At 53.9% G+C, this 27,984-nt stretch overlaps 2 protein-coding genes across 7 annotated transcripts; both read right to left on the minus strand.

The window, feature by feature from the left end:
- On the minus strand, positions 1 to 4,368 carry TOR2A (torsin family 2 member A). Its single transcript, XM_054393418.1, is given in 7 exon segments — positions 1 to 250; positions 781 to 908; positions 1,247 to 1,422; positions 3,106 to 3,371; positions 3,740 to 3,893; positions 3,895 to 4,054; positions 4,313 to 4,368. Coding segments are annotated over 7 exon segments (1,185 nt in total). The 3' UTR covers positions 1 to 5.
- On the minus strand, positions 4,202 to 27,057 carry SH2D3C (SH2 domain containing 3C). 6 transcript variants are annotated; one of them, XM_054393548.1, is made up of 12 exons: positions 27,018 to 27,057; positions 24,409 to 25,060; positions 20,096 to 20,135; positions 10,879 to 11,007; positions 10,138 to 10,586; positions 8,329 to 8,453; positions 7,393 to 7,970; positions 7,089 to 7,204; positions 6,719 to 6,890; positions 5,890 to 6,001; positions 5,045 to 5,251; positions 4,202 to 4,909 (listed from the first exon to the last, which is right to left on the minus strand). In XM_054393548.1, exons 1-12 carry the CDS (start codon positions 27,055 to 27,057, stop codon positions 4,734 to 4,736), a joined length of 2,796 nt encoding a protein of 931 aa, XP_054249523.1. In that variant the 3' UTR covers positions 4,202 to 4,733. The 6 variants fall into 6 exon arrangements, with proteins under 6 accessions (XP_054249523.1, XP_054249528.1, XP_054249524.1 ...); XM_054393553.1 differs by lacking the exons at positions 24,409 to 25,060; positions 27,018 to 27,057 and adding an exon at positions 23,367 to 23,469 and having other exon boundaries at positions 7,393 to 7,523; XM_054393549.1 differs by lacking the exons at positions 24,409 to 25,060; positions 27,018 to 27,057 and adding an exon at positions 23,367 to 23,469.
- Between the last annotated feature and the right edge of the window lie 927 nt (positions 27,058 to 27,984).

Below are 27,984 nucleotides of genomic sequence, written 5' to 3' on the forward strand. Positions count from 1 at the left end.
AATGACTAGAAGAAAAAACTGATCCGAGATGCCACTGTTTTGCAGCCTGTTGATGAGAATATTTTCTGTTCTTCTGGAAAGTAGGGAATGCTGTCAGCCACCTCCTCGACAACACCTGTGCGTACTTCAAGGCCTTGCTGGACAAGTTCACTGACAACGCACTGCTTTACGTGGTGACGCTTCAGTGGGAGGAAGGGCACAACAAAATCAATGAGATGTTCATTAATGATCCCAGATTTCCAGAATCCACCTGCAAAAGCAAAGAAAGAGACAGGTTTTACCTTCAGAGTCTCTGAAGTCCCTGCTTTGTGTGAGGCCACAATACTCATCTGAAGACACACCAGCACCCGTTTTGTATGAGGGAGCTGAACCCATCAATTGTCACCCTTCCCCCAAGTAGACTTGCTCTCCAGGAATGGAAAGATTTAGTTGAACTAGTCAGAATTTAAGCTTTGCTCTCTGTGACAAGGGCAAAGCAAGGAGAACCAGGAAGGCAGCAGGGATCCAGTGACCGTGCTGTGCTGTGAATACACCTTGGCTCCACAGAGCTTTGCTAAACGTGGCAACAGGTCTGGCTGGTTTGGAAGGCCGGGTTATTCCGTTATTCCTTCCTTTCATCAGGAAACCCTGAGGGGGTCATAGTTCCCATCCCTCAAACTCCCCTGGTCCCTTTCTGGCCACCTAGGAAGTGGCGGGTGGTGTTCATGGCTGCTTGGAATAGGCCTGGCTCCCTCTGCCAGGCTCTGACCCTGCAAGAGGGGCTCTACTCTGTGGACTCACTCTGAGGGTTTTCAAACACGGCTTTAGAGATGGCTGGCTCCAGGTCCTGCAGGCTGATCTCCTCTCGGTCCTTGTGGGCATGCTGGAGACCCAGCGTCATTTTGTTGATCTGCTCCCCTCCTGCGTTGCTGCGCAAGAATGAGATGCTCATTTGGTGTGTATCTGGTAAAATGGTGTTGCAGGATAGAGGTGGCACCTGATACCCTCTAGCCTGCATGAATGAAAGCCAGGAGCTCGCAGATGCCTGGCCTAAAATGATTCCTTATCAAGGCAGCCAAATAACGGACAGAAGGGCTTTTTCTGACTTTGCGGATGTGTTTGTTCAGTATGAAATAGTGTCTCTTGGTATTCCTAGAAGTTCGAGGCTTGGAGAAAGAAGAGCAAAACAAGTGTGTGCTCTGCAATAGGTAAGACCTCTATCCAAACAGGAAGCGGTGCCCTGTGATGCCAAAGGGGCCTCCGTTACCTTATGAAGATGAAGATTGCTTTGCGGTAGTTCGTCCCATACACAATCCACGAGGGTCCCAGGAATGGTATGATCACATCAATCAGCCCAGGGTGCATCTTGTCCATTTCATCAAAGAGAAAGGCTGACCGTCCACACTTGGTCAAGTTCCCTTGGATCCAGCTCTTCAGACTTGCCTAGGAAAAAAAACCACCAAGCTGTAAGGCAGCAAGATAGTGGGTTGGTGAGGGAGGATCCAGCTACCCCAGAGCAAAGGCTGAGGCCTTAGCTCAAGCAGCTTGCCCTTACACAGCACCACCTACTTGGAGCAGTAACAACCAGCATTGGGAGGCCTCCTGTATGCTGGGTTTTGCACAGTGGCTGTTACTAGCTTTATTAGCGCATTGTAGATATTTTATTACAGAATTAAAGGAGGGAACAAATGAAAGCTGGGGATTCAGACTCCTACAGTTCCCCATGTTCTTCTCTTTTGCTGTGTTATCTAGGGAGCTCCCAGCTACTCAGTGCTTTTTGTCAGCTCCTGGCCCAGTGCAAAAACATATGCCTATGCTGAGCTAGAAAACCCTGACTCTACCATGGCTGAAGTTACTTCGGTGTAGATGCCAACATATATAAAACTACTCCTGTTGCCTGGGGGCGTGTATAACTCTTAACTGCAGTACTTCACCTGGTATGGGTTCTGCCTGCATAGAATCACAGAATCAAAGACTGTTAACGCAGCATTGCCAAGTTCACCACTAAAACATGGCTCTCAGCACCACATCTATGGGTCTTTTAAATACCTCCAGGGATGAGGACTCCACCACTGCCCTGAGCAGCCTGGTCTGGGGCTTCACAACCCTTTTGGGGAAAATTTTTCGAAGAAGGCAACTTAATCCTCTCCAATGCAAATTAAATCTGTTTCCTCTTGTCTTGTTACTTTGAAAAAGAGACTGACCCCAACCTGGCTCCAACCTCCTTTCAGGGAGTTGCTGAAAGCATGCAGGTCTCCTCTCTGCCTCCTTTTCTCCAGACTAAACAACCCCAGTTCTACTGCTCCTCACAAGACTAGTGCTCTAGATCCTTCACCAGTTTTGTGGCTCTTTAGACATGTTCCAGCACCTCAATGTCTCTCTTGTCATGAGGGGCCCAAAAGTCAACCCAGTATTCAAGGTGTGTCCTCACCAGTGCCAGTGAAGGATGCTCACTGCCTAGTCTTTCTCACCAAACTCTTTCTGATCCTTCCTGAGAGTATTTCTTCTGTCACAGGTCAATAAACAAATAAACAGGACACAGGTCAATAAACAAATTATCCTAATACCCAGAAAATAACCACCCAGGTGCACTGATTCCCCATGCTACCGAGGGTTTGGCAGCTAACCTTACATTTGGATTTCTTTCTCAGATTTTAGAGGCAGAGTGGCATGGTTAAAAAGTCTTAGAACTGCTGTTTGGGAGCTGCTTGCTCTTTAAGGAAGGGATTACAAGTCTAGTGATATGCAGGTTTTCATAGCCATCAAGCTTTTTGGAAAGCAATGAGAGAATTTTAGTGCCTTTCATCTAAGCAAAGCACTTTTGTTTGTGTGTTCAAAGGGTTGTGTCAGTATTTAAAGAACGAGAACACTCATGGCAAGGACTGCTGGGGAGAAAATGAAAGTGATAACCGAGTGCCAGAGCGTATCACAATTACCAATGGATCCTTCTGCTAGTGAGCGGAACCACTTGCTCAGCTGTGTTTGTCCAAGAGGGTCAAACAAAGAGCTTTTATTCCTACTGCACTTCAGGAAACAGCCTGAAATGTATATGTACTGAGAATCAAGATGAACATAACCATAAAAACACCCAAATCAAGTAGTACTGTGCTGAGAGTTGTCCCTTACCTTGTACTGCTCTATCTGCTCAGCATGGGGGAAGTGCACTATTGGTGAGAACTGATGAACATAGGGGTTCTGGAGTCCACCTTGGAAAAGGTAATGGATGAGCATGGAGCTCACATAGGTTTTGCCTGTTCCAGTTGAGCCATGGAAAGACATCACGAGGGGTTTCTCTGGATTCCGTTTCTCCACGAACTCGCTCACTCCCTTCATCACCTGCTGCCTCACCAGGGGCTGTCCCACCAGCTTCGTGGCCAAGTAACACTCCAGACCTGAAGCAAAGTCAAATCAAGGCTTAGAAAATGCATGTTGAAATAGCTCTTGCTTTGCTCTGCAGCTGTGCAGTTTCTGAGGGGCGCTTCCTCAAGCCCAGTCAGCCAGCCCAGGCTGCAGAAGAGCCCCTCTGCTCCACCGTGCCCCTCCATGGGGTGGGAAGACAGCGAGCCTCCTACGCGCCTCGATCAAGGGACAGCCCCCGGGGAAGGGTCTCCTGGACAAAATCTGCCAGCCACGATCCCCCTGTCTGTTGTCTCCCTGGATTCGGAGTCCCCAGAGGCTCCCGGACCCCGGCGGCTCAAGGCCCGCCGCTTCTCGGGGGCCTTGCCTCTCCCCCGGCCCCAGCGCGCCGTCGCACGCTGACCGCGAAGATCAGGTCCGAAGCTGCACTCGCAGTCCGCTGAGAAGCCGCAGCGCAGTGCCCATACATCCCAAGTGGCGGCACGGCGGGCGGCCGCCGCCAGCAACAACAGCAGCGGGGGCAGCACCACCCCCGTTCCGCTAGCCATGGCGGCCGCTCGCTCCGACACCGCCCGCACTACAGTTCCCGGCGTGCCTTGCGCGAAGGCGGGGCCACGTCGCCACATCCCTCCTTCCCCGTCCGCGCCGGCGCGAGCAGGGTTCGTGCTCCGGCAGGGCTGCTGTGAGATGCTGCGGGGATCCCGGCCCCGCTTGCAGACTACGGTCAAGAGTCAGGGCAACCACACTGCCCTTCCAGTGAAGGGCTGTCACTGGGCCACTGCGAGGGCCTGAGTATCATGCAGGGCTCTCTCAAGGGTCTGGGACCTCCTTTAATGAGACCCACAGGAGAGGGAATCCCCTCGAGAAACAGCATAAAAGTTTATTGTATGTAAGAACCAGACACATGAGATATGTACACATACTTACAAGATGAAATGAATGAGCCTCATTATTTACAACAAAAACTGTCTTTTACAGGTCTGTACATTCAGAAGTGATAGTGAAAACGTATGTACAAGTGGGATCCAGCATCCGTGGGTGAGATGAAGATGGAAAAGAAACAAAACCAAAGAGCAAGGTATATGACTGTATAGTCATGGACCCCTGAGGGGGATAGATGGTAGACACCAGTGCTGGTCTGCCCAGACACTGTCCCTCTCCCTTGGGGCATCATTGCAGAGCCCCTGGCATGTTGTGTCCTGAGGAGGTAGATGGCAGATGGGAAGTGGCTGCTTTTCCTCCTCTCTTTCTCAGAATTGCTGATCTGTGCCCCAGCATCTTTCTGGGCTGTTTGTCTTGCTGCTGGTGCCAGGTATGTGGCCTCATCCCTTGCCCCACAGATGCTGGGGGTGGGCAGGCTGGGAGCTGGTGGGGGGGTCTCTCAGCACCCAGAAAGGTTAAAGCTCACTGAAGCGCACTGCTGGCTCCAGCTTGTGGGACAGGGCGGTGAGGACCTTGTCAAATTTTTCATACCGCTCAGCCTGGCTGCTTTCAGCCCCACGGCTGCCCCAAAGCAGGCGCAGTTGGAACTCAGTGCTGAAGACCTCCAGCAGCTCTGCTCTGCCCTGGAAACCTGCAGAGAGGGAGAATCAGATTCCTGGGATGGGGACCCTGGGGCCCATGGGATGGTTCCCATGTTGCTGTTGGGCTGGAGCTGTGCACTGAGAATGCACCAGAAGAAAAGAGGTCTGCCATCCTCATCACTTACCCTGCAGCTTCACTTCAGCATTGGTGCGGTAGATCCCACCATGGTGGGCCACCATCCGTGCTGCCTCAAGGTGGGCCATGACCACCTCCACACCATTGTTGGTGGTCTCCCAGAGCTCAGGGCTGTCTGTCAAAGCCTCATCCCGCTCCAGAAGAGTCACAAGAGGCATGATGTGGGGAAAGGAGGTGTTGGTCAGTGGCAGACCTTCTGTGGAGAGAGGCACCCTGAGGATCCCAAGCAGCCCTGAGGCCCTGCACCCCGTCTTCCCTCTGCTCTGGCACCGTGGAGCACTCATGTGGTCACCCAGGCCCACTGGCATCATGCTCTTGGAAGAGGCTTTAAGGCTCAGCTGTAGCACAGCAGCAGCTGTGTCTCAGCAATCACTGTGGCCCAGGGCTATCACCTTGTTCAATGCCAGCTACCCCTGACTGCCACTATCCCTGCTCAGGCTGTGCTCATGCTTCCTGGAGCTGTGATGGAGAGCAGGATTTTAGAACCCAGATGAGTGGGTGTTGGAGAGATGTGGCTTTTCATCTCTCCCGCAACTGGCCACACTGTCCTCTTGGCTTGGCATGCACTGCCATATGAGCATGAGGGTTTGGCTCATCTGATTTGTGTTTGTGCCCAGCTGCTGGTTTTATTTAGTTATGAGACACTTCCTTGGGAAGTGTGGAGCAGGCAAGACCAAATGGGTCCTGCTGGGTGTTGGGGATGTTCAGCTGCCATAGGGGAAGCTGGCTGGGAGAGGGTCAGAGCTTGCAAACGTGTTCCACTCCAGTGAGGCTGTGCCTGCAGAAGCGGGAAGGAGCAGGCGGACAGGGGAAAGGGAGTTGCTCTCCTGTTACCTTTCCCTTCATTCAGGCTCTTCAGGAACGGCTTCAGCTTCTTCTCGTAGAGGATTGCACCCTCTGTGTGCCACTGCCGCAGGACCATCCAAGTCTGCTCCAGCCGGGCAATCTGAAAATAGAGCAGATGGAGGGTGCTGGAGGCAGCACAGCCACTGGGCACCAAGCTCTGGGATCATAGGGTACTCCGAGAGATGCACAGTCTGGCCTTGGAACCATGGTCCCTAAATCTGCAGAGAGCAGCGTCTACTTATTCCCAAAACAGCCTCCCGCACCCCAGCATTTGTGGCCAGAGACAGCACATCCCTGGCAACAAGGCTAGGTTCAGGATTTCTCCCCTTCCCTGTGCCCCAGGACAGCAGCTCCCCTGCAGTGCATCAGCCTTGAAGATGAGGCGTGGGGATGGGACAGCCATTCCATCTCCTTTGTGCAGGACTTTCCAGATGGGCTTGATTTAAAATTGAACTTTAAGTTCCGTTCATGTTCCAAAGGGAGCAGTGTGGCCTGGAGACACTGCTGCCACAGCCTTCAGACTGATTTGTATTGTACTGGAGGGCAGATTAATTTCCTCTCAGGAACACAGCCCAACACAAAAAAGCCAAAAACCAATTGGAGCCTGGCGCAACTGGGCTGTCTGTTCCACGGAGAGGATGGCTCTTCCCTTTCCTTACTACACCCTAGCAGATGTGGCCCAAAGCCTCCTACCCTGGACACTTTCCCCTTCTCCCACCTCAATAGGTACCAGAGCTCATAAGACACGGGGACAGGGTTGTGTTTTAGGCAAGAGGGCTGAGCCCAGGCCATGAAGACAAAGGGAGCATCCTCATACCTGTGTCATTTCTAGAGCATTCATCACAGCTGCAAAACTGAACATGTTCCCCATGGTGCTCTTCAGCTCGGCAGCCAGTTGGATGGTTTTGTGGAGCAGGGCTGCCCGCTCCTCCGTGCTGCCTGTGCAGCCCAGGATGTCAACAGCAATCATGATGGACATGGTGTGAAACCTGCCACAGGATGAGATGCAGAGGGGGTTCAGCACAGTGGGACTGGGGATGCTCCCAGGGCTTGGCCTCAGGCTCCTCCACCCCAGCAGGTACAGTGGTTACCCCCCACCCTATGCCAAGCTGGGGATACTCCAGGGGAGCTGGGCTGTGCTGTGCAAGGGGGGCTGGTAGGCTCGGTTCCGCCATGGTGTGCCCTACCGTTCCAGCAAGTCGAGACGGAGCTGGTGGCCATGGGGCAGGGTGATTAGTTCCATGCCAGAGCTCACCCCCATGAGCTGCTGCATCTCCACTGACACACCCAATATCCGTGCAACCTGGGAAGAAAGGTGAGAGCTCATTACACCTTTGTTAACTGAAGAGAGGCTGAAGTGTCCTTGGGCAACATCTTAGCCCAGCCTCTGCCTGCCCTGTCTGAAACAGAATGGCAGAGCTCCACGGGGACAATCCCCTGTGAACCCAGAGTGATCTGGGCAGCAGTGCCCATCCCTAGCTCCATCCGTACCAGGCAGTCCACTTTAGTGATGTGTTTGGCCAGTGTCTTCACGTCCACCTCTGCCAGCAGCTCTTTGACCTTCTTGAGTACAGCCGTCTCCAGCGGTTTGTTCTCCAGGGGGATAAGCATGGACTGAAAGGCTGTGGGGTTGAAGGACGAGGTTGTCTCCATCATGGGAGGCACAAAGCCCGTGAAGTCCAGCTCTCCTTTTAGCCTCTGCCCTGCCTCAGCTTCCCCAGAGCTGTTCTCCACAGTCCCTCTCTGTCCTTCCTCCACCTTTAGCCTCTCCACGTAGCTCTTTGTTGGCAGCTGCTTGGTGTCATGGGGTGGCCGATCTCTGCTGATGGGTGAAGTGGGGTGGAGCTGGCAGTAGTGCCCCACGTCTAGGTCGCTGTAGCTGTTCATGGAGGGCGAAGGGGAAGCACGGGCATACCCATGGCAGGGAGTTGAATGGGTACTATGGGCAGGGTCTGGCAGAGGTTTGCTGTTGTTCCCTGAGCACAGCTGGGGCTCGCTGGACCTTCTTATGACTGGAGAGGCTGGGGCAATCCCAGCCACCTGGCAGGCATGTGGTTTTAGCCTTGTAACTGTAGAGACCAGAGGAGACCTTGTTATCAGAGCATGGAGACAAGCACACAGAGAAGAACCAACTGTGGGTCAGCCCAAGAATGCAGATCTCAGAGAAAGCCAACCTGCCCAAATGGACTCAGCTGGTCCCAGGACAGCTGTGTGATGATGTGGCTGCAGATTTACTGAGGTCCCATCCTCAGCTCAAACCCTCTGTCATGGCAGTTTTCTTTGCTGCGCAAAGAGCCATATGGTATCTCCTAGTGACACACAAAAGCCAGCTTCATTCCCTTCCCCAGGTCCCCGCATCACACCTGTGCAAAGCTCAGCCTGACCCACATCCCCACTGTCCCAGTGTGATGGAGGGGTGATGCCTACCTGTACTGTAGGCAGGTGACGCTGGGTTCTCTGAGATGGGAGACATTGGAGAGTGCAGGTCTTGGATCTGGTCCACGCTGATGGCACAGTTGTGAACGATGTCTCTGTGGTGGGGCAGGGATACGCTGAGCAGGGAGCAAATGGGGTAGGTTAGTCCCTTCAAAGTCCCAGTCAAGGGCAGAAGGGCTGGGATGAAGGTTTGCTGCCCCATCACCACCCCTCAGGTCATCACCTTCTTCCACAACTACCCATGATGAGCTGAACGCATAATGAGGTCAGTTGGAGCAATGAGTAGGCAGTGCCTGCACATAGCTCAGAGCAGGAGGGGTCAGTCCCTGTATAAAGCAGAGACAGCCCTGCCTCTCAGAGCCTGGGCATGCAGAGCAGAGGAGAGGGATACCGTGAAACCAAGGTGGTGTGGCATGGTGTGGCGTGTCTCTAGGGTGTTGTGGAGAAGTGGCTCTGGCAACAAAGCTGTGGGGCAGTTTTCTGGGGTTGTGCTGCTAGGTGGTATCTGATGCTGGGTGCATTACTCTATTTCTACTTGAGAGGTGTGTGGAGATGGCAAGCTGTTGCTCTGACCCAAAGCTAAGGAGATGGGAAAAGTGCCTGTAAGTTGGACTTGGAATTCAGCAGATGCTTGGATTGGTGAGCTGCAGTGTGTGCACTCAAGGAGCTGCATAGCAGTCAAGGAGCTGGTGGAGAAGCAATTGTGGCTTAATGCAGACACCATTTGTCAGTGCTGTGTCTGAGGCAGCTTGAGCACGGGAAGAATGGCAAGGAGGCATTAGGCATTAGACACTGCCCTCCCTGCCACAGGTGAGGGTTGGACTGCCATGATGTGCTCAGTGTTTTGTGCTGTGCCTTTACAGTAGGAGTAGGATGGGAGAGCAGCAGTGGTAATGGGGTTGGGGAAATATGAGTGGTGAAGAAAGACTGCTAGATCTGTGTTTTTCTTCTGGAAACATATATACTCTTCTGGAAGTCGTGGTGTTTTCTTTTTCCCTGCCGTAACAGCTCACACATTCTCACACTGCTCTTAGGCTGAGAAGGATGGGGCAGTGAGAAAGTGGCTTGGTTCAATGATAGGCTGTGTCCCACTAGGGAGGTATGGGTAGATGTGTCCCCCTTTGACTGCTTTGTGTGGGGCTGTATGTGTGATTCTGCCTTCTTTGCTGGGTTCTGGACAGCCTGGGGCTTCTGAAAACAAGCTGTGCTCCACCTCCAGAGCAGCTCAACTGCTCCAAGGTTAACCTAAGCAGATCAGCCGTATGGAACATGCGATCTGGGGACTGTGTGGACCCCCATCAGCACAGCTGATCAGTCGCCTCCCGCTCATCAGGCTTTCAGCTCTGCTTTGCAAATACTCCAGCTGAATAGAAAGAGGTCTAAATCTACAATGGCACTTCAAATACAAATGAACTAATGCCCTCTTGATGGCTGGGCCTGGCTCTCCCCTTACATCTGCCTCGGAAAGTTTGGCTCCTTGGCTCTGACAAGCCCTGACTTGCTGGTAATCCTGGACTGGCTAATTGTAAAATGCTCTCTGGTTTCTGGCCTGTGATGCTAAAGTCATATTTGGTCACTGTGCATCTGTGGTAGTTCAGCATGGTTGGCAGCTGGCCTGGGAGAAAACCCCAGTTCCATCTGGGTACTGGTTCCTTCCCCCTTACCTTTGCTGGTCTCTCTTCCACCCCTGATCCCAAATTCCTGCCCAGCACCCCAGAAGCAGGGACCAAGCATGGTCCTGCTTCTTTCCCAGGGGCTGGTCCTCTGCCCAACTGGGATGGGACAAGACCACATTCTCACCTGGTTGGGCATCCCTCAGCCCTGGTGATCTTGTCTGCTGTCAGACCGTCTGTCATGGTGATGCTCCTCCTCTTGATGTGCCCCCCTTTCTGGGTGGTGGGGCTGTGGGTACCCCCATGCTTGCCACTGGCCAGCCCATAGCTGGCTTCCAGGTAGCGCAGGGGGAAGGTGCGGTTGATGGGGCAGTAGACGATGGCTCCGCTCTGCTCCGAGATGGCCTTGCGGTTACCCACATAGAAGTGGACGAGGGCAGGCACGTTGTCAAAGCTCTCCTGCTCAAAGAGGTACTGGACACGGGTTTGGCCCTCACTGGACTTGACTGTCACCTTGTTGATCTTGAAGTGGAGGGGCTCGTTGTGCCAGCGGCACGTCAGCACGTAGTCACCCAGGCTGGTGAGGGAGTCGCGGATAAGGAAGTCGCCGTTCCTCTGCACAAGGCTCTCCGATACCTAGTGCCAGAGGGCAGTAGCTCAGGTGTGGCCACATGCTTGTGACCATACTGAATGGACTAGGAGGTATGAGCAGATGCTCCACTGGGGCATTGGCTTGCTCCCCTTGTGCTTGGCTCTGAGCCGCAGAAGGGCATTTCCTGTGGCAAAAGCAGGCCGTTCAAGAGCTAGTGAAGCCCTTGCCCAGAGGCTTCCCAGGAGGACAGGCTGCTGGTTCTGTGTAGCCTTGAGGTGCTCTCCCTGAGCAGGCCAAAGAGTGCTCACAGCCACCCACCCATCTTCCCCTCCTCACCTCCCGGGGAATGCGGCCATGGTACCAAGCATGGCTGCGCAGGTCAGTGCTGCTCAGCTTCAGCTCCTCTTCCAGGTCCTTGTGAAGCTTCTCTGGTGATGAATCAAGGATGTATTTCTCTTTGGAGAACTGTACAGAGAAGGAGAGAGCATCAGCCAGTGCAGCAGAGAAGGGCTGACCCTGGGGTAGGCTGGCAGGGTCCCCATGTGAGGACTGTGAGACCCTTCATGGCATGGGCAACGGTGATGCCACCTGCCAAGAGCAGACCTGACCTCAGGGGACACGTAACTCAAATCTGTGTGAGGATTGCTGCTTGTCGCAAAGAATGTGGATGGGGCCATGTGCCTGTTGATGATCAGTTCCTGCCATCATTAACACTTTGGAGGGTATCCTGGTGCCATGTCCCCATCATGTTTGACTACCCTTGTCCCTGGCGTGCTGCACCTCTGCCCCAATTCATACCTTAGCGTGGCTGGGCAGGAGAAAACCTGACCCAGCTCCCTTTCTAACATCCCTATGGCTGATCCACTGCAGGAAGCACTTTTCCAGGAGGAAACCTGCATTGTTCTTCCCCCTTAAAACATCCACTGTGGTTCCTCCTCCAAAGGGTTAACTTGCTGTGTTTGGCCTGGCATGAATAGTAATGACAAATGGGAACCTTCTGCACTGAAATTAGCTTTTACTGGCACTGGCACACCTGAGCCTGGAGGATGCAACTTGCCCCTTCCCCTGGAGAGTTAAAGGATCATAGAATGGTTTGGGTTAGAAAGGACCTCTAAAAGTCATCTGGTCCAACCCCCACCCTGCAGTGAGCAGGGACATCCTCAATTAGGGCAGGTTGCCCAGAGCACTGTTGAGCCTCACCTTGAATATCTCCATGGATGGGCCCTCAAGCACTTCCCTGGGCAACCCATTCCAGTACAGGTGGCATCATGTCTTCTGCTGGCTGGAGCTGTCCACGTCCCCTGCCTGTCTCTTGGTCAGCATTCTCAAAGGGCAGCTGAGGATGCTGAGTTGCCAGCACAGTGGAGCTGGTGCTTGTGTGGGGAGGCTAGCACAGGCTTAAGGTTGAAAACCTGCAGACATTGCTCTGGCACTGACAGAGGAGCAGGCTGGTACTCATGGCTGGCCTTGCATGGCACCTGGTTCTCCAGAGCACTGGGGGCTGTAGCTCCATGACAACACACTGGGGACCTGCCTTGGAGTTGACCACTTTGTCCAGCACCTCATTCTCTACATCCCATATTGATGCACTCTGCTCTTCTAGTATTTGTGAGCAGGAGAAAGTGTAAAGCACTGCACTGCTCGCCTTTCTTGCACCCACTGCTCTCAGGGTGCTTCTGGGACTCCACTGAGTCCCTTGGTGGGGGCCTGACCCCAAGTGATAGCTGCGTTCATCTGCCAAGCCCCAGACAGCAATGCTGTCTTAAGGACCTTGTTTCAGCCTGGAGAGGGGGAAGGAGGCTGCAAAGGCTTGCCCTCACCAGCCTGTTCCTCCCGTCCCAGCTCCTGTTGAGTCAAAACATGCTGGGAAAGTGGAAACAGCCTGTGAAAACAGTATGGACTGAACTCAGGCTTGGTCATCCAGCTGTTTACCTTCCCCATGAGGGAGTCCTGCTCACCAGAGCTGCAGGGCCCTGAACCAGGAGCTGTGTGGATTGTCTGAGTGACAGTCATGGACAGCTGACCACTTGCTGCTGCTCTGGGCACCTCATGGAGACGAAGCCACCCTGAGTTGCTGAACCCTGTTAGAATAAAGGGCAACTGCCTCCTGGGGGGCTGAGGCTGAGCAGATGCCATTTCCTTGACAACCCATCCATTGCCACTGAGCAGACCTGGCTTGATGGTGGTGGCCTCCCTGAGCTGGGCTCACCCCAAATTCTGGGGCAGGGAGGGACCCCCTGGGACCCTCTCCTGTCTGCACATGCTAAAACCATTGGAGCTGAGCATGGAGCAGTTAGGAACTGACACTCCCCCATCCCCTGCTGCCCCTGGAGCAAGGATTAGTGCCTTTTCTGTTCAGCATTATACATCTGGATTTTCCCCCAAGTCCTCCCCATGCAAATAGGCTGGATAACAAACATAAACCCAGCTGAGCAGTGCCCAGAATCTCCAAACCTGGTTTTGGACAGCAGCAGGCTGGTATCTGTACCAGAAGCCAAGTGCTAAGCTAGCAGGAGAATTGGAGGTTTGGGAGAGAAGAAAGACAGTTTGCATCTTGCAAATGAGGGAGGGAGGCCAGTCATGAGTGGAGAACACTATCTCTTTGGCTCCTTCACTGGGCAATGCATCATGTAATCATAGAATTACTCAGTTTGGAAAAGGCCCTTGGGATCATCAGGTCCAACCACGGACCCTACAAAGTTCACCCCTAAACCATATCCCAAAGCACCACATCTAAATGACCTTTAAACACATCCACGGATGATGACTCTACCACCTCCCTGGGCAGCCCATTCCAATGTCTGACCACTCTTGCTGTGATTTTTTTTTTTCTAATGTTCAGTCTAAACCTACCCTGGTGCAGCTTGAGGCCATTCCCTCTTGTTTTATTGTTAATTTCCTGTATGGCCTCAGCAGTGCTGAGTACAAGGGGACAGTCACCTCCCTGCTCCTGCTGGACACAGCATTTCTAATCCCAGCTACGATGCCATTGGCTTTCTTGGCCACCTGCACACACTGCTGGCCATTCTTCAGCCACTTGTTGATTAGAACCCTCAGGACCCTTTCTGCCAGACACTTTCCAGCCACACTGCCCCAAGCCTGCACGCGCTGCATGGGGTTGTTGTGGCCCAAGTGCAGGACCCGGCACTTGGCCTTGTTGAAGCTCATCCCATTAATATTGGCCATGGATCCAATTTATCCTAATTTCTTGTAGAGACTCCCTACCATCATGCAGATCCACACTGCCACCTAACTTGGTGTTGTCTATGAGGTGAGATCTCATCTGATTTGCAAGGTCACCAAAATGCCATTGTTTGGAGTGACTGTGGCTATCATAACCAGGGAGATATCAGAAGAATGATAACGGGAAAGCCCTTTTCTATGGTGTGATGTGATTTTGGAGACCAATACACATTTGTGTTTTTCATACTCTTCCATCGTGCAGTAGCTGCTGCTGAAGTTACCTGGCTGCTCCCCTCTCTACATTGGAGCTGGGTTCACCACAAGCTCTCAGTGTAAAAGACCCATGTGCTATGGAGGAATGTTCTCCTTCCACCCCCGAGTCCTTCACCAGTGATCCTACTTCCCTCTGCTCTGCTTGGTAGTATGTCTTAGAGGAGGCCGGCTTGCAGGTTGCCAGCTGGCTGGGCGCTGAGGCACAGGTACTGGGGCAAGGCATGGCATGGCATGGCAAGGTGGTGCAGGCCAGCCGAGAACTGTCAGGAGCGTGTAAGTGGATGTCTGAACGCTGTGCTGAAAAGGGCACTGCTTGGCGCTCCCAGCTGCACCAAGGGAGCATCAAAAGATGTACAGTCTGACATGAGGTCTTGTATACTAGTGGACTGGGTATGGGGAAATGCCCTGACTCCCACTAGCACATAGCTCTAATGTGTGGTGCTGGCCTCCTGCATGGAAAGCGCTAAGGCCTCTTTCAGCTAATCAGGAAGAAATAGGGATTAGAATAGGACTATAGCACTAACCAATCCAGCTGCCAGGTACCACCCAAATATGGTTAGTCCATTGCATGTTACCAGGAGAAAATCCCACCATAAACAACCCTGAAGTTGTTATGGACTTGCTCTTAGTCTGCGTGCCCTGCTGTGAGACAGTCTGTCCTAATGATTGTGATATCCATATGGAAAAGAATAGATTTGTTTCTCTGTCCTATCTCACAATGACTATGGGCATCAAAATAGCCTCTGAAAAGACAGCAGCCCATCTGTCCACCTCATGGGTGACTGAAGGCATCTCTTGGGTATGTCGCATCTCCATTAGTTCCTACTGAAAGCAGATCTTGGCTCAAGATATTTGTTCTGTCATTCAAAGCCATTCCTAGGAATGGTCCTGGCTACCAGCAGGGTCTCCTCTTCCCTTGTCTGTGATCCTTTGTGGCAGCAGCTCTGAAGCAATTATGTCTGGTTGACAGGGGCAGAGTGCAGTTGTGGTTGATGACCAGGAACATCTGGGTATTCTAAGGTGGGACACGTGCCCAAGTTGTGGGATAGTCAACATGCACTGAAACAACTGACCTGGGGGAGTGGGTCTCCAGTGCACTGACGAGGTGTATGTGTATTTCCATCCATCTATAGATTACTTATCTCACTCCAAGACAGCGACAGTGGCCGCTGCTGCATCCCTTTTCAAAGCTGCTATTGGCCAGAAATGATGTCAGTGCTTCTCAGGCTGGGTGCACTGCCATTGGTGGTGAGCAAGGGATGCGGCTGTCAGCTGGAAGCGCTCCAGTCATTCATGGGGACTTCAGTGTGTGTTTGTGATTGGACACAAATAGATGGTGAAAGAGCTGTGAGAGCCAGGTGAACACCTAGGGCTTTGCTTTTAAATCTTTCTGGCATTGGGATGGAGTACACTCCATCCTCTCTCACATGCTATATGAGAGACAGATGCCCACCTGTCTCCCTTGTTCTGGCAGCAGCTTGCTGAAAATCACCCCATGACCCCCTATGTTATGCAGCCCAAGGGCTGCTGCACTGGGGCACATCTCCCTGTGTTGCTCAGTCACTTTTGGACAACCCTGAGAAGCTTTTCTGTTTTTCCTTCTTATCCCCCCACCTAGCAATCAAAATCCCTGGCTTTGCACTGAGATCAGCTGCAATCATGACAAGACTTGAAATGCTGCTTCTGGGCTCCGTCTTACCAGTATAATCTCTAAAGCTTGGAGCCTACCTCACTCAGCAGGAGTACTGAATAACACTGCCAGCTTTCTCGGCTGCCAGTTCCTTTCTAACTTGCAGTATGCTACAGCTCTTGCTCTAGACTGGACCCTACTTGGCTCTTGCAATCCTTAACACCTCTGCTCTCTAACTTGGTAAATGAGGGAACCAATTCCCAGTGCCATGCCCCTCCTGTGCAAGTGGCATGGTCCAAAAATAAGACACCTAGACTTGTAACCAGACAGTGGTGGTGCTGGAAGCATCAGAGAACAGATGACAGATGGATCCCAGCTTTCTCCCACCAGTCAGACCTGTGCAGTGGAGACTAAGGCCAAGAAGCTGTGTATTCGTCTGGGCTCTGTCTCTCCTCTGTGATGCTCCCAGCAGATGCCATCTTCTGGGCGATGTTAAATGCTCTCCTTCATAAAGTCTGCTGCAGGTGAGGGCTCCCTTCAGAGACTTGTCAAAACTGCTGCTCTGAGGGGATAAGGCAGCTTTAGCTCTGTGGCCTTGGCTGTAGAGAGGGTCGAGCTCTGCCCCGTGACCGGTTCACCGCGCACTCACAACCTCCTTGACGAGCGCAGGCAGGCACGCAGCTCGCACCCGGCCCCGACAGCTCCGCGATGCTAGGGCCAACCGCCCCCCCGCCTCTGCCCTCACACTCACTCTGCGGTGCTGCAGCCCTTCAGGCCGGAGCTGCCTCACGGCGGGGGTCGGCCTGTGCCCTCGGCGCTTCCCCCTCCCGATGAACGCCCGCCGCCTTCCCCGGTGGCACTCGCGGGGGTCTTTGCGCGGCACTGCCGTGTCCCCGCGAGTCCCCGCTCACCTGGACCTGCATGAAAGAGCCGCGGTAGAAGCAGCAGGCGGCGGCTGACAGGGCGCTCCACAGGCTACACCGCTCCGTCATGGCGCGGCGCGCCCGGCCGGGGCTACCCTGGTCCCGTCCGGCCCGGCCCGGCCTGGCCCGGCCCGGCCCGGGCTGCACCGTTGCTCTCGCCGCTGCCGCCGGGCTTCAATTTCAGCCGCTTCCCCGATTACCTCATCCCTTGTCGGCAGCGGGGGGCGGCACCGGCGCGGCAGCTCCGCCCTGGGCCCACCTCGGCCCGCCCCGCCGCCGCGGACCCCGGGGGAAGCGGCACCCTCGGCACTAAGGCCTGGCGAAGGCAGTCGGCAATTCTGAGAGGAAATGGCGTCCCTGAAGGGAACCAGCACCCTGCTTCTCTGTGCCCTGAGAGGGATCAGCACGGCAGCCGTCTGCATCCTGAGGGAAGTCGGCAGCCCTGGGGGGACACGATACCCTTGATGGGATCAAGCACCTCAGCTGCCTGTGCCCTGAGGGTAACAGGTTCCTCTGAGGGAACTAAGCTTCTCAGAGAAGACCCAGCACCCTCGAGGGGATCAGGCATCTTTGAGGGGACCCAGCTACCCCATCTGACTATGCCCTGAGAGAAACTGGCTCCATAGGGATGAGATGCCTCTTATATTCCCATCCCAAATCCACCTACTCTCAGGGATGCACATAGGTCAGGGACAGCCTCATCCCCTCTCACCCACCTTCTTCCTTCATCCTCACCCCAGTGACACTTTTCTGTGGGGTGTCTGCCTCATGTAGCAGGGAACTGCTTTCCTGCTTCCTGCGTAGGTGATCTCAGAGTTGCATTTAATTACAGCTCTGCTTCATATTAATTAAAACTCTGGTTTCACGTATGGGACATGCGAGGCAGTGCTGGTGACTCAAATCATTGCTCCAGCACTAACTCCCAAAAAACTCCTCCAAATCCCCCTGTCTGAACCCACTGCCAGGGCACTGCCCTGTGCACAGGGATGGGCTGGGGGTTCCCAAGTACCCTGCAGTGAGCTCTGTACCTACTTGCCTGAACATGTCTGGTCTCCCTCCAGGTCTATCCCACACAGAGCAATAGGTGCACACATATCCCATGGGTGTAGGCCTGCAGCCATAGCACGATAGGTGGGAAGCATGAGCTCTCTTTCTCTCCTCTTGCATGATGCCAAGGGACAGACCATATGGCAGCATGCAGGGAGACACTGCTCTGATGAAAGTATCCAGTGGTGAATCATCCTCTTGCCAAGGCTATCGCTAAAGAAGCAGCAGGAGCCTCATGAGGCAATGCCCTCCAGCTGTGCCTGTGCTGTCTTTCTGCAGGAAGAAGCTGAAAACTTCCATCTGAGCTCTTGCAGGGATGCACAACAGCTTTACTGGCTGCTGCTCTTCTAAAGGGTAGTGCTGCTCTGCCACTCCTTTGCGTATGTGAGGGCCAAAGCTAGGCTGGCTGGGACGCTAGCAGAGCCAGGCATGTGTATCCCCCAGGCAGCTTGGAAACACCAACCCTTAGGCTATTATTAAAGCACATTAATTACTAAGCGCTTATTGATTCTGGCTTTGTTCCCCTCCCTAGCTCCTGACTGCACCTGTAATTACCACAGGCTCGGTCATGGGAGAGCTAGCACTGGCCAGCACATCACTGTAGCTCAAGGGCTGGTATTTGGCAGTTCCTTGGTGCACGTCTAAACACAGACCTGCCTGTGAGTCTTTGCTCATGAGGTCTTTGTAGCATGTCCTCTCCCTTCTCCTGACTCTCTCCGTCACCAGCTCTTAATCCTGTCTTTCCTCTGCTCTCCTATGCAGTGGTGTTTCCTCTGCTCACTTCCCTTCCAACCACAAAGCGAGGACCTGTTCCAGTGGCAGGTCCCCCCTTGCTCCCAAGGGATCTCAGGCACAGCAGCCACCAGCTACCTTCCCACTCTGGCACTGGGGTCAAACACTGCTGAGCAGTGAGCACCCCACAGCCACACAGGCACAATGCCTGCAATCAGCTGGAGTGCCTTTATCATCTTGGTCACTCACATTCCAAATACTTATTTGACTAAAAAAATGGCTGTCACTGCAGCCATCAGTTGTTTCTGTGACTGAAATGAAGTGACATATAAATCACAGTCCACGAGCCATGCTTGGACACCATGTTAGGTGTCCCAGTTAGGCCAGTTAGCTCAGATCTGGGAATTCTCATGGCTCACCAAAAAGAACTCAGGCTCAAAAGTAAAGCCATACCCACTGTTCCCCACCTTTAGTCTATTAACTCACAAGCTATAAAACATTCCTGTCTCTGGGTGCACACATGGACAGAGAAAGAGGAAACTACACCAAACCACTCAGCTCCACCCCTTTATGCCTCCTTGCCCTTGCAGGACTCACCTGCGTGAGCCAAAGCTTTCCTGTGCATCCCAAGGTGCCCACGCCAGGGCTCTACTTTGCAAAGCCCAGACAGAGCATCAGAGCCTTGTTGCTCTGACACATCCCACTTCCAGCCTTAGGAGGTCCCACTCTGCCAGTGCCATGATGTACTGCCACGAGAGTAAAGGCAGAGGAGAGGAGGGACATCCTACCTGGATGATCTCTTCGTCACAGATCAACAAGATGCATCTGACCTTGCTGCCCAGTTTGCCAGAATAGGCATGTGGGATCCTCATTAGCCCTTAGGCTGGATTTGGAGGGGAAAGGCCGTGTTCAGGAGGAGCAGATGAGCTTGGGATCAAGCCAGGTCTCTCCTGAGACTGCCAGCTGGTGCCACCATGGCGATTTCCCACATTTCCATGTCTGGCTACAGCCACCACCAAAAGCCCCATGTCCAAAAAACAGAGGTTCTAATTACACCACCAAAGCCAGGCACCTCAGGTGCACCTCTCAACAACCATGTCTGCCCAGTGGCATTGCATTCCCATCAGAAACCAGACTTGGGAGGCTCTAGTCGTTCTCAAATTCCCCAAAGGCCATCACATGGCAGAGACCACCCGGGAAGGTTTTCAGTGCTCCATGCCCAAAGCACAGAGCATCTCTGCCACTGTTTCTCTAGGCCTGCCCAGATTCCATCATGCCAGCAGCCTTCTGCAAAAGGTCTTGCTCTCCTCTGGAGCCAGGTGCCTTACTAATGAATTTCTGGCTAGACATGAAGAGTCCTCGGGAATGTTAATAGTTTGCTGGAGGATAAGCAAAATATGTGGAGAGATTTACACTGACTTTCATGGGACAGCAACAAAAGTGGCTCAAACCCTTCCATTTTTTTGCATGGGGGCAGAGGGAGGAGGCTGCATCTGCAGCATTTGCAAGTGACGGAGAGCACAAAATGCAGGCAGCTCCAGTGGGAGCCTGTAGGGTTTGTGTATCCTCTGCCTCCCCTGGCATTGCTATTTCTGGAAGGCAATTTTTTCCAGGGCCAAAAAGAGGGCTTGGAGAAAGAAATGGGACAGGAAGTGCAGAGCTGAGCACCCTAATGGCATAGGACCTTGCCACCCCGAGGGCCACCATCTCCCCTCCACTGCTGGTATCCAGATAGAACAGGCTGCAGTCTTGCTCCATGTCTTACCTTCACGTATTCACTTCCAGACTCGAGGATATTGTGGTGGCTAAAAGGAAGGGAAACATAAAAATAAGTAAAGGGCAGTAAGTCATGATAGTCAAGTCAAAGGCAGTGGTGCCACACCTGAATGGAGTGAGGATCTGTGTCCCTTGCCTTGCTATAAAGCCAGGAGCGTACCTTTGGTTTTGGAAGAGGTTCTCAGGGTTCTTGCCCACTCTGCACATGGCTTAGCCTCCTTAGTGTGATCAGGGAAGAATGAAGCCTTTTTAGAGGATTTCTCCTCAAATCGGCTTGGAATTGTTGTGAGCTGAGCCAGGGAGACTCAGCAGCCAGGCTGGGGTCCTCGTGGGTCACAGTGCCTGGGTGTGCATGCCAAGGTGGGGTCCCTGTATCCTGTTCCCTGTCAGAGTTCTGCTCCCAGTAGACAGCTGTTGGGACATGCCACCCAGACAAGTATGTCAGACTATATGGCCTCATGCAACCCTGCAGATATAAAAGACTCATTGAAGCCAGAGGCTGACTGTGATGCCCTGGCTGAGAGGGCAAGATTTGCCCTTCTAGCATTCAGGCAATAAATAGAAAATCCCATTCTCCCTAGTGATTGTGATCACTCACTTCTAGCCCTACCAGCAACCCTGAGACACAGCTTATCTGGCAGCTTCTTTTCCATCATTTCATGGGGCATGCAGATGGCCCCTGCTCTTTCCTGAGCATGTAGCATTGGTGCTACTGCATTGTGTGCTCTTGTAGGTCAAAGTATGTGTCTGTACAGATGAGTCCAAGGTGAACAACAGAGAGTTCAGAGGGAGAGAGGCTGTAACAGCCTGAGCTGGGACATGCTACCCCGAGATCTCACCTTTCAGAATAAAATACAAAAATCTAGACATCTTTAACCAGAACTCAGTACCTGTCACCTCCCCAGAGGAAAGGAGATCCTACTGCTTGCTGCTTGCTTCTGTCCTGAGCATGGGACAGAAGCAGGACTTTGGGATGGCGGGCTGTGCGCAGAAGAGCAGGCAGCTGCAACTAAGAAATAACCAAACTCAAGGGTGTCACAGATGCAGGATGTCCTTTCCCTGCCAGACACTGCTTCACTCCACCTAGTGCCTACAGCCATGACTGGACCTCTGCTTCTACTGGGAGCTGCTGGGATCCTGCACACAAGCCCCTCCTGTGAGCCACACCAGTGACACCCTGAGGAAACAAATTCCTCCTCTGTGGGGTCCCTCCTGTCTGGGGATGGTGCCTGGTAGCTTAGAAATTAGTTGCCCAAAGGGAAGTGGGGACGGCAGAGAGAACCACTGCTGGACATTGCCTCATTGGACATTCCTTGTGGCATTACAGAAGGTCTGGCCAGGGTCAGCATGAGCCCCTTGGCATGTCCAGCCTGGCAGTGGACAACCCCTACTCCTCTTTTGCAAGCCCACGATGCTGAAACCGCATTCAGCTTACAAAGGGAAAAAGGGATTGGAAATCAAACCCACACTTTTTTGGGGTGAAAAAAATAGAAGAGCATTTAAGAGAGGTGATGGACACAGATTTCCCCTGAGCATCTGTGGGCTGTCTGCTGGCCTGTTTGTCTTTCACATAGCCACAGTGAGCTGCCTGATGCTGCAAGAGCCGTGAGAAAAAAACAGCAGGAGGATAGGGGGCCTCTGAGCAGGAAATCAGGAGCATGGGAGCAGCTGGGAGACTCTGTGAGGGCCCAGGCAGGGGAGGCACCTGTGCTGGGGAAGGACAGCAGCTGGGGCCAAGGTGGGGAATAGGTGCTGCAGCCCCCCTGGTTCTTCACATTCCTGGAGGAAATGGCATTTTTCGGGGTAGCTGAGTGCCTGAGAGGAATTCCGACTGCCTTTTGAGCTCAGAAAGGCAAGACAGTGACTCACACATGCACCAAGCTCTGGGCTGCCTGCTGGGAACCATCCAGGGTGATCACGTGGGTCCAGTCCTGCTTTGGAGCCCAGGCTCTGCTCATCTTTGGACACTGGTTCAGGCGACACCCCAGAGGAAGAAAATTTGGGCACCTTATAACTCATTTTCCCCCTCTGCAGAGCTGCGTCCTTCAAGGTTTTGTCTGGCAGTGGTGCCAGAAGGGTCTGCCAGCAACTGTGGATAGCATCTTGCCTGTGCCTCATGGGAAGCAGCATTTCCCATGCCTCACACATGGCTGTGAACAAAGGGAAGTCGACTCATGTCCGTTCCATGACCTCCCTGCAGGTCATCTCCCATTAGTCACTGTGTCCATGCCAGAGTCACAGCCACCTCCTTACTCCATGCAGCTTCGCAGGCTAGGTGATTCTCCCAGTCCTACAGCAATGCAGCTTCCTTACTCAAGGACCTTCTCCTTACTCAAGGGCCTCCTCCTTACTCAAAGGCCATCCCAGGGTGGATGTGTCCTGACCAGGGAAGATCAGGGGGAGCAAGTGAAAACGTGCCCTAAAGCCATGCTCATTTGCCCCACCTTGCTTTCGGTCCCTCTGCACGGTAAGCCTCATGCTGGCCCCTGCCGGGGCCTGGTGGAAACAGACTGTTCCCATCTCCAGGGAACAGTTCCTGCGCAGGAGGAAGGGCTGGGACACAGCATTATCCTGATCCCACTTCCGCCCACAGTAGGGCCTGGCCATGGGGGAGGCTCCAGCAGACAGCTGCTACCTGCACCAGGGGCTATGTCAGGGGCTCCAGGTAGAGTATCGGCAGGCAGAAATGTCTGCTTTGGTCACTGTCATGTCTCAGCAAACAGTATGACTATGCCCATCAGCAGGGCAGCTCCAGATAATGCAAAAGAGCATTTGACCCTTGATTTTTGGGGACCAAAGAACCCACATCCAAGAAAGCTATGTGACCCACATACATTTCTTTGCTGCTTGGTTCCTAGTAGTGCTAGTATGGGTCCTAAGTTATTTCTAGTGGATGCAGGTTCAGAGCAAGCACTGCACACCTTCCTCAGGAACCCTCTGCCACTGCTGGGTCTCTGTGCTCACTGGAAGACTTGGTAGTGCTGGTGGTCCCTCAGGTCCCCAAGCCTCCGGCCCCCTGAGCTGGCCACAGCCCCTGAGCCACTCTACCTTGATGCCAGCTGCGGTTTCAGCAGCTACCACGTTCGCTCTTTCCATGAGCAAACTCTGCCATGGGCCTCAGCAGCTAAGCAGCAGCTCTGGCAGCATCTGCTTCGAAGCTTTGTGTCCATCCCAAGCAAAGCCTTTTCCCAGCCTCGCCCTCGCCATCCTCTCTGTCATGCCGGGGCATGAGGGCTGGCTAGTGGGCTGGGACGCCTTACCTGCCCTGTCCCAGCATGGGAAACCTCCTGCCCACCGCTGTCATCGCCCCTGCGTGATTTGACGAGCTCCGGGACCTCTGCGCCAGGACGAGAACAAACTCTCCCAGGCACTCTCCCGCCTTGCACTGAGCGCTGGGACTTCAGAGCCGAAAGGCAGTCAGGGGCCCTCCTCTTTCCCGTCCCAGCCCTCCTCCGGCCCTCCCTTCGCAGCCGACAGGAATGTGTGGCCGGCACAGCCCGTCTCCCACCGTCGGAAGGAATTCCTCCTCACCCTGCTCCCGGGTCCACCCATACCTTCCCAACTGTCAGCACCAGGGTGAGGAGCTTCCAGTCCCGGGACTGGTGTGGGGGGAACACGCATGCTGCTGGGCTGGGGATGTGCAGGGTCTCCAGTAGCCAGATACGCAAGTGATGGGCAGGGAGTTAAAAATCCCTCTTGATGATTCGGAGATCAAAACCTTCCCAAAAATCCAACCCTCATCTGAGAGCGACGAGCCTCCCGTTCCCCCTGGAGGGTGGGATTTGAGCCTGGAAGGGTGGGATTGTGCCTAGAGTGGGAGGTTTGCTTTCAGTTGTTGGAAATGGGGACTGGACAGCTGGTTTGGGGGAGTCACCCTGTGCCTTGAAAGAGGCAGTGCTGGGAACAAGGCTGAAGGAGGGCTGAAAAGTGGAGAGTGAGAGGTAAGAGGGGACCAGGACACTGTAGGTCTCTTGCCCAGCATGTCCTGGTGCTGGAACCAGCTGCCTGCAGAACAAAGGAATGCCTGAGCTGAGCAGTGCTGCAAGATGCTTACACCCCACATGGACATGGGAGGGAGCAGATAATCCACAGGAAACCATATTCCCATTGAGCTCCTGGACTGGCCATGGTAAAGCATGCTTTGGCCACACCATACCACTGGCCTAGTGCATCCTGCTGGCAGTGCAGATGAGGAGATGGCACCACACAGACCCTGCTGTGTCTCAGCTCCCTACCCTTGCCTTGGGCGGAGGCAGAAAGGGGGTCATAGCAGAAGGCAGAGCAAATCCAACAAGGCCATACCTGTCCAGGAAGCTCTTGCTGGGATGCTCTTGTCCCTTTTCTGGCAGATGCCTTTCAATGGTCACCACTCCCACTCCTTTGTCAGGGATGGAGGTTTGGCTGGAGCTTGGGACCAGGCTGGAGCTCAGTCCCTGTGTCCCAGGGCCAGAGACATTCCCTGCAAGCTTCTGGTCTATCCTGACCATCACTTCCCCTGGGGTGTCCATTAGCTGAGCCTCTTCCTCCTCCTGTTCTTCTTGTCCGGTGGTTATGGGTGAGTCTATATCTGGGTCAGGGGTGTCAGACATCTCAGGAGAGTCAGGACTGGGGAGCAGGGTTTTCCAAAGGGTTTTGTTGCTGGGAGTCTCTTTCTCCCGGAAGCTCTGCCTACTCTTGGCTTTTCCCAGGCTCTTTCCTGCTTTGCCTAGGTTCAGCCTGGGCATGGTGCCCATGTGGCTGTACATGTCTGATGACCGGGCGTAAGGGCCAGGGCTCTTGGGCATGGTGTTGAGATCATCCTGGGTGTTGTCAAACGGCTCGTCCAGGAAGGCATGGGAAGGAGGGAAACCTGGCACCAGGGTCTTGGAAGAGCTGGGGGCCACAGACACACGCCGGAGAGTAAAGGAGCGGGGAATGCTGCTCAGGCTCCCAAAGCCTTTGAACTTGAAAAATTCTGGCAAGGAGAAAGGATAGATGAGTGGGGGGTTACTGCCAGCATGGTGTGATGGTGGAGGGTCCTGAGGCCCCTGGTCCTGAGTTCAGGTGGGCACAGGCACTGTGCTGCAGTGCAGCCTGGTGTCAGCCTCATTACACCCTGCACCTCTGGTCCCTGCCCAGCCAGTCTATGTGATGCTGCTTAGAGCACCTCTGCTGGGAACCTGGGAGGCCTGTCCTGGTCCCTCAGGGAAGAAATGTCACCCATGCCCTGGCAAATCTAGCACCTGCATTTCCTCCACTGCAGTTGTACAGGTGGAGGAAGAAACATCCCACCCTGGTGAGCAGTCAACATCAGAAATTACTTCAAATCATTTCCCCTTGCCCTCCGCCTCCATTCTTCCCCTAGGGACTCTGAGTTGGGCTTGGCTGCTGTGCCTACCCCTGTAGCCTCAGAGCAGTCTGGTGGCCATATCTCCTGCCCTCCTCAGGATGAAAACATGGGGCACACAACATCTCCCAGAGGATGAGGGTCCTGGCCGCATGTGATGTACTCATGTGTACATGCCTGTCACCAGCATGGTGGAGCAGGAACCAACCATGGGTGTCAGGGACAGTGGCACTCCTGTGGCAGCCTCAGTTGTGAGCAGGTGATAACCTCCCCACTTCCTCAGCCAAGCACTCAGCTTCCTTGCAGCTTGCAGCTGCCACCTGCAAGTGCTGAGCGTAAAGCATTTGCTGGAGGAGAATTCATAACCCTGTCAGGCAGTTTTGCATTTCACACCTCAGCCCTGGCTTGGCTCTGCGTGCCACTATGGGACAACCCCAGGCTGGTGCAGGCATGAGGAGGCTGGCACACAGGGTGATGAAGGCTGTGACCACAGCTCTGCAGGCCACTGTTTCACTGCTGGAGCCCTGAGGCTGTGGGTTCCTTCTGGAGGTTTTGCAGTGTTCATGCTGCCCTGGGGATCTGCAAAGCCCCTTCCCCTCTGGGCATGATGAGTTTGCTGAGGCAGGAAGCAACACACTGCATCAGTGCTGTGTGAGAAACCAGCTGTCTGGGGGCTGTGCAGCTGTTGGACCTCTACCCCCTGCCACTATCCATGGGCTCTACAGGGCATCCCTGCAGCCAGATGGGGCAAAGGACCATGCAAGGGGTTGCAGCAGACCAAAAGCACTTCTGCAGGGCAGAAACTTCATAGCCTAGACATAAAGGCAAAACTGCTTTGGGTAATACATCCCCTTGTAATGGGCCATGTGTTTTGCCTGCGGACCAGTCTCAAGGGAACAGAGGAACGGGCCCCTCTCTAGCATCAGCATCATGGCAGGAATGCAGAGAGCAGCCGCAAAGGCCAGTTCTTGTTCAGCCCACTGCTGGGAAGCAGGGTGAAGGCCTCTGCAGTTGCCTCTTGGGACTCTGGGGGAAACCCAAGGTCTGTGAGAAAGAACACAACTCACTCCCTGTGGGTACTGCTCCTCTGAGAGCAGCCAGTGAAAACCTGCTCCCAGGCTTCCATACTGGCTCCTCCATGTCAACCTCTGCTGCAGCACTATGCTGGAATAGCATGCCTGGTCACCTTCAGCTCCCAGCACCAGCTTAGACACCCATGCACACTGAAGGATCTAATGTAGGGAATGAAGACCCCCAAAGCTTGTTGTGCATGTCCCCGGGTGCATCCCAGCACCCAGTGCAGCACTGTGCTGCAGCAGCCTGGTCCCAGTTCCAGCAATCAGATCCTGAGCAAACAGCACACAGGCTCTACCCCAGGCCTGGTGTGGAAAACCCTAAATCCCCACATCCCAACAAGCTTCCCATTGAGAGCAGAGACATCCCACCTACAAATGCCTCTGGGTGGGGGTGACCTGGTGAGCATGTGAGCATACACTCACACTCACTGTCACAAATCTTTCCTCCCAGCTGGGCTGTCCAGGTGAGCCACCCTATTTCCTGCCCACCCCATGCCTCAGCCACTTACTGAACTTCTTGAAGCCTCCTCGCTTCTGGCCCTCAGCCATGGCTGCACCAGTTGGAGGTCACGGGGACTGAGAGGGATAAGTTTGTAATTGTGAAACCCTTCCTTGTCTGCTCCTCCCTTCCTGCCCCACTCCCCGCCCCAATCACTCATCGCTTGCTCAGCGTTTCCTCCCCAGTGCTGTCATCTGCTTCCAGCCTCGGTCCTGTCCCTGACCAGCCGCTTGCTGTCTTTGCAGTTGCCACAGTCTGCTTGCACCCACCTGGCTGCTCAGGACCACCTGTGGGACCCCAGTTTGCAGGTGCCCAGCAGATGTGGCTACCCAAAAAAAACCCTGTGTGCCAGCCCTATGGAGGAGGGTGCCAGTCCTGCAGACAGAGGTCTACCATGTGCATTTGAGGCTCAACCCATGCCCTCATCAGGCCTCATAGAGTGACAGATGGATGACATTATTGCCAGTGGGATCCCGCTTCTAGCACTTGTTCTCTTATGCTGTGATAGCCTTGGGGTGCCCCATAGGAATGTCTCCATCCAGGATAAGGTGGCCAGGGCCTGGCAGAGATCTGATGCCCATGTTGTCCCCGCTTCCTGGAAAACACCTGACAGTTTCTGTGGCCAGGATATCAGCAGCCATGTCTGCTACTGTTCTGGCCTTGGCTCCCTGTGCTTCCTGCCTTGGAGACCAGTTTCAAACAACCCCAAAACAAGCTCCTTGTTCTGCACCTGAACACAGGCATTGCCAGAGGAGTGGTGTCCCCAGACAGGCATGTTTCTGTCAGCAGGGCTGGGGCTTGGGGTCCTCCTGGGTCCAGGCCCTGGTGTCCTCCTGCCCTGACCATGGAGGTCCTCTTGCCACAACCCCTTGGTGCAGATGCAGTACAGAGCTAGGAAGAAGAAATATTGTTAAATCCTCGATAGGTTTAAGTATGCAGGGAACATGCTGCTTGGTGCTTTGGGCCACGTGGAGGGA

This window comes from Indicator indicator, chromosome 28 (assembly GCF_027791375.1).
Source record: "Indicator indicator isolate 239-I01 chromosome 28, UM_Iind_1.1, whole genome shotgun sequence".
Classification (NCBI taxonomy): domain Eukaryota; kingdom Metazoa; phylum Chordata; class Aves; order Piciformes; family Indicatoridae; genus Indicator; species Indicator indicator.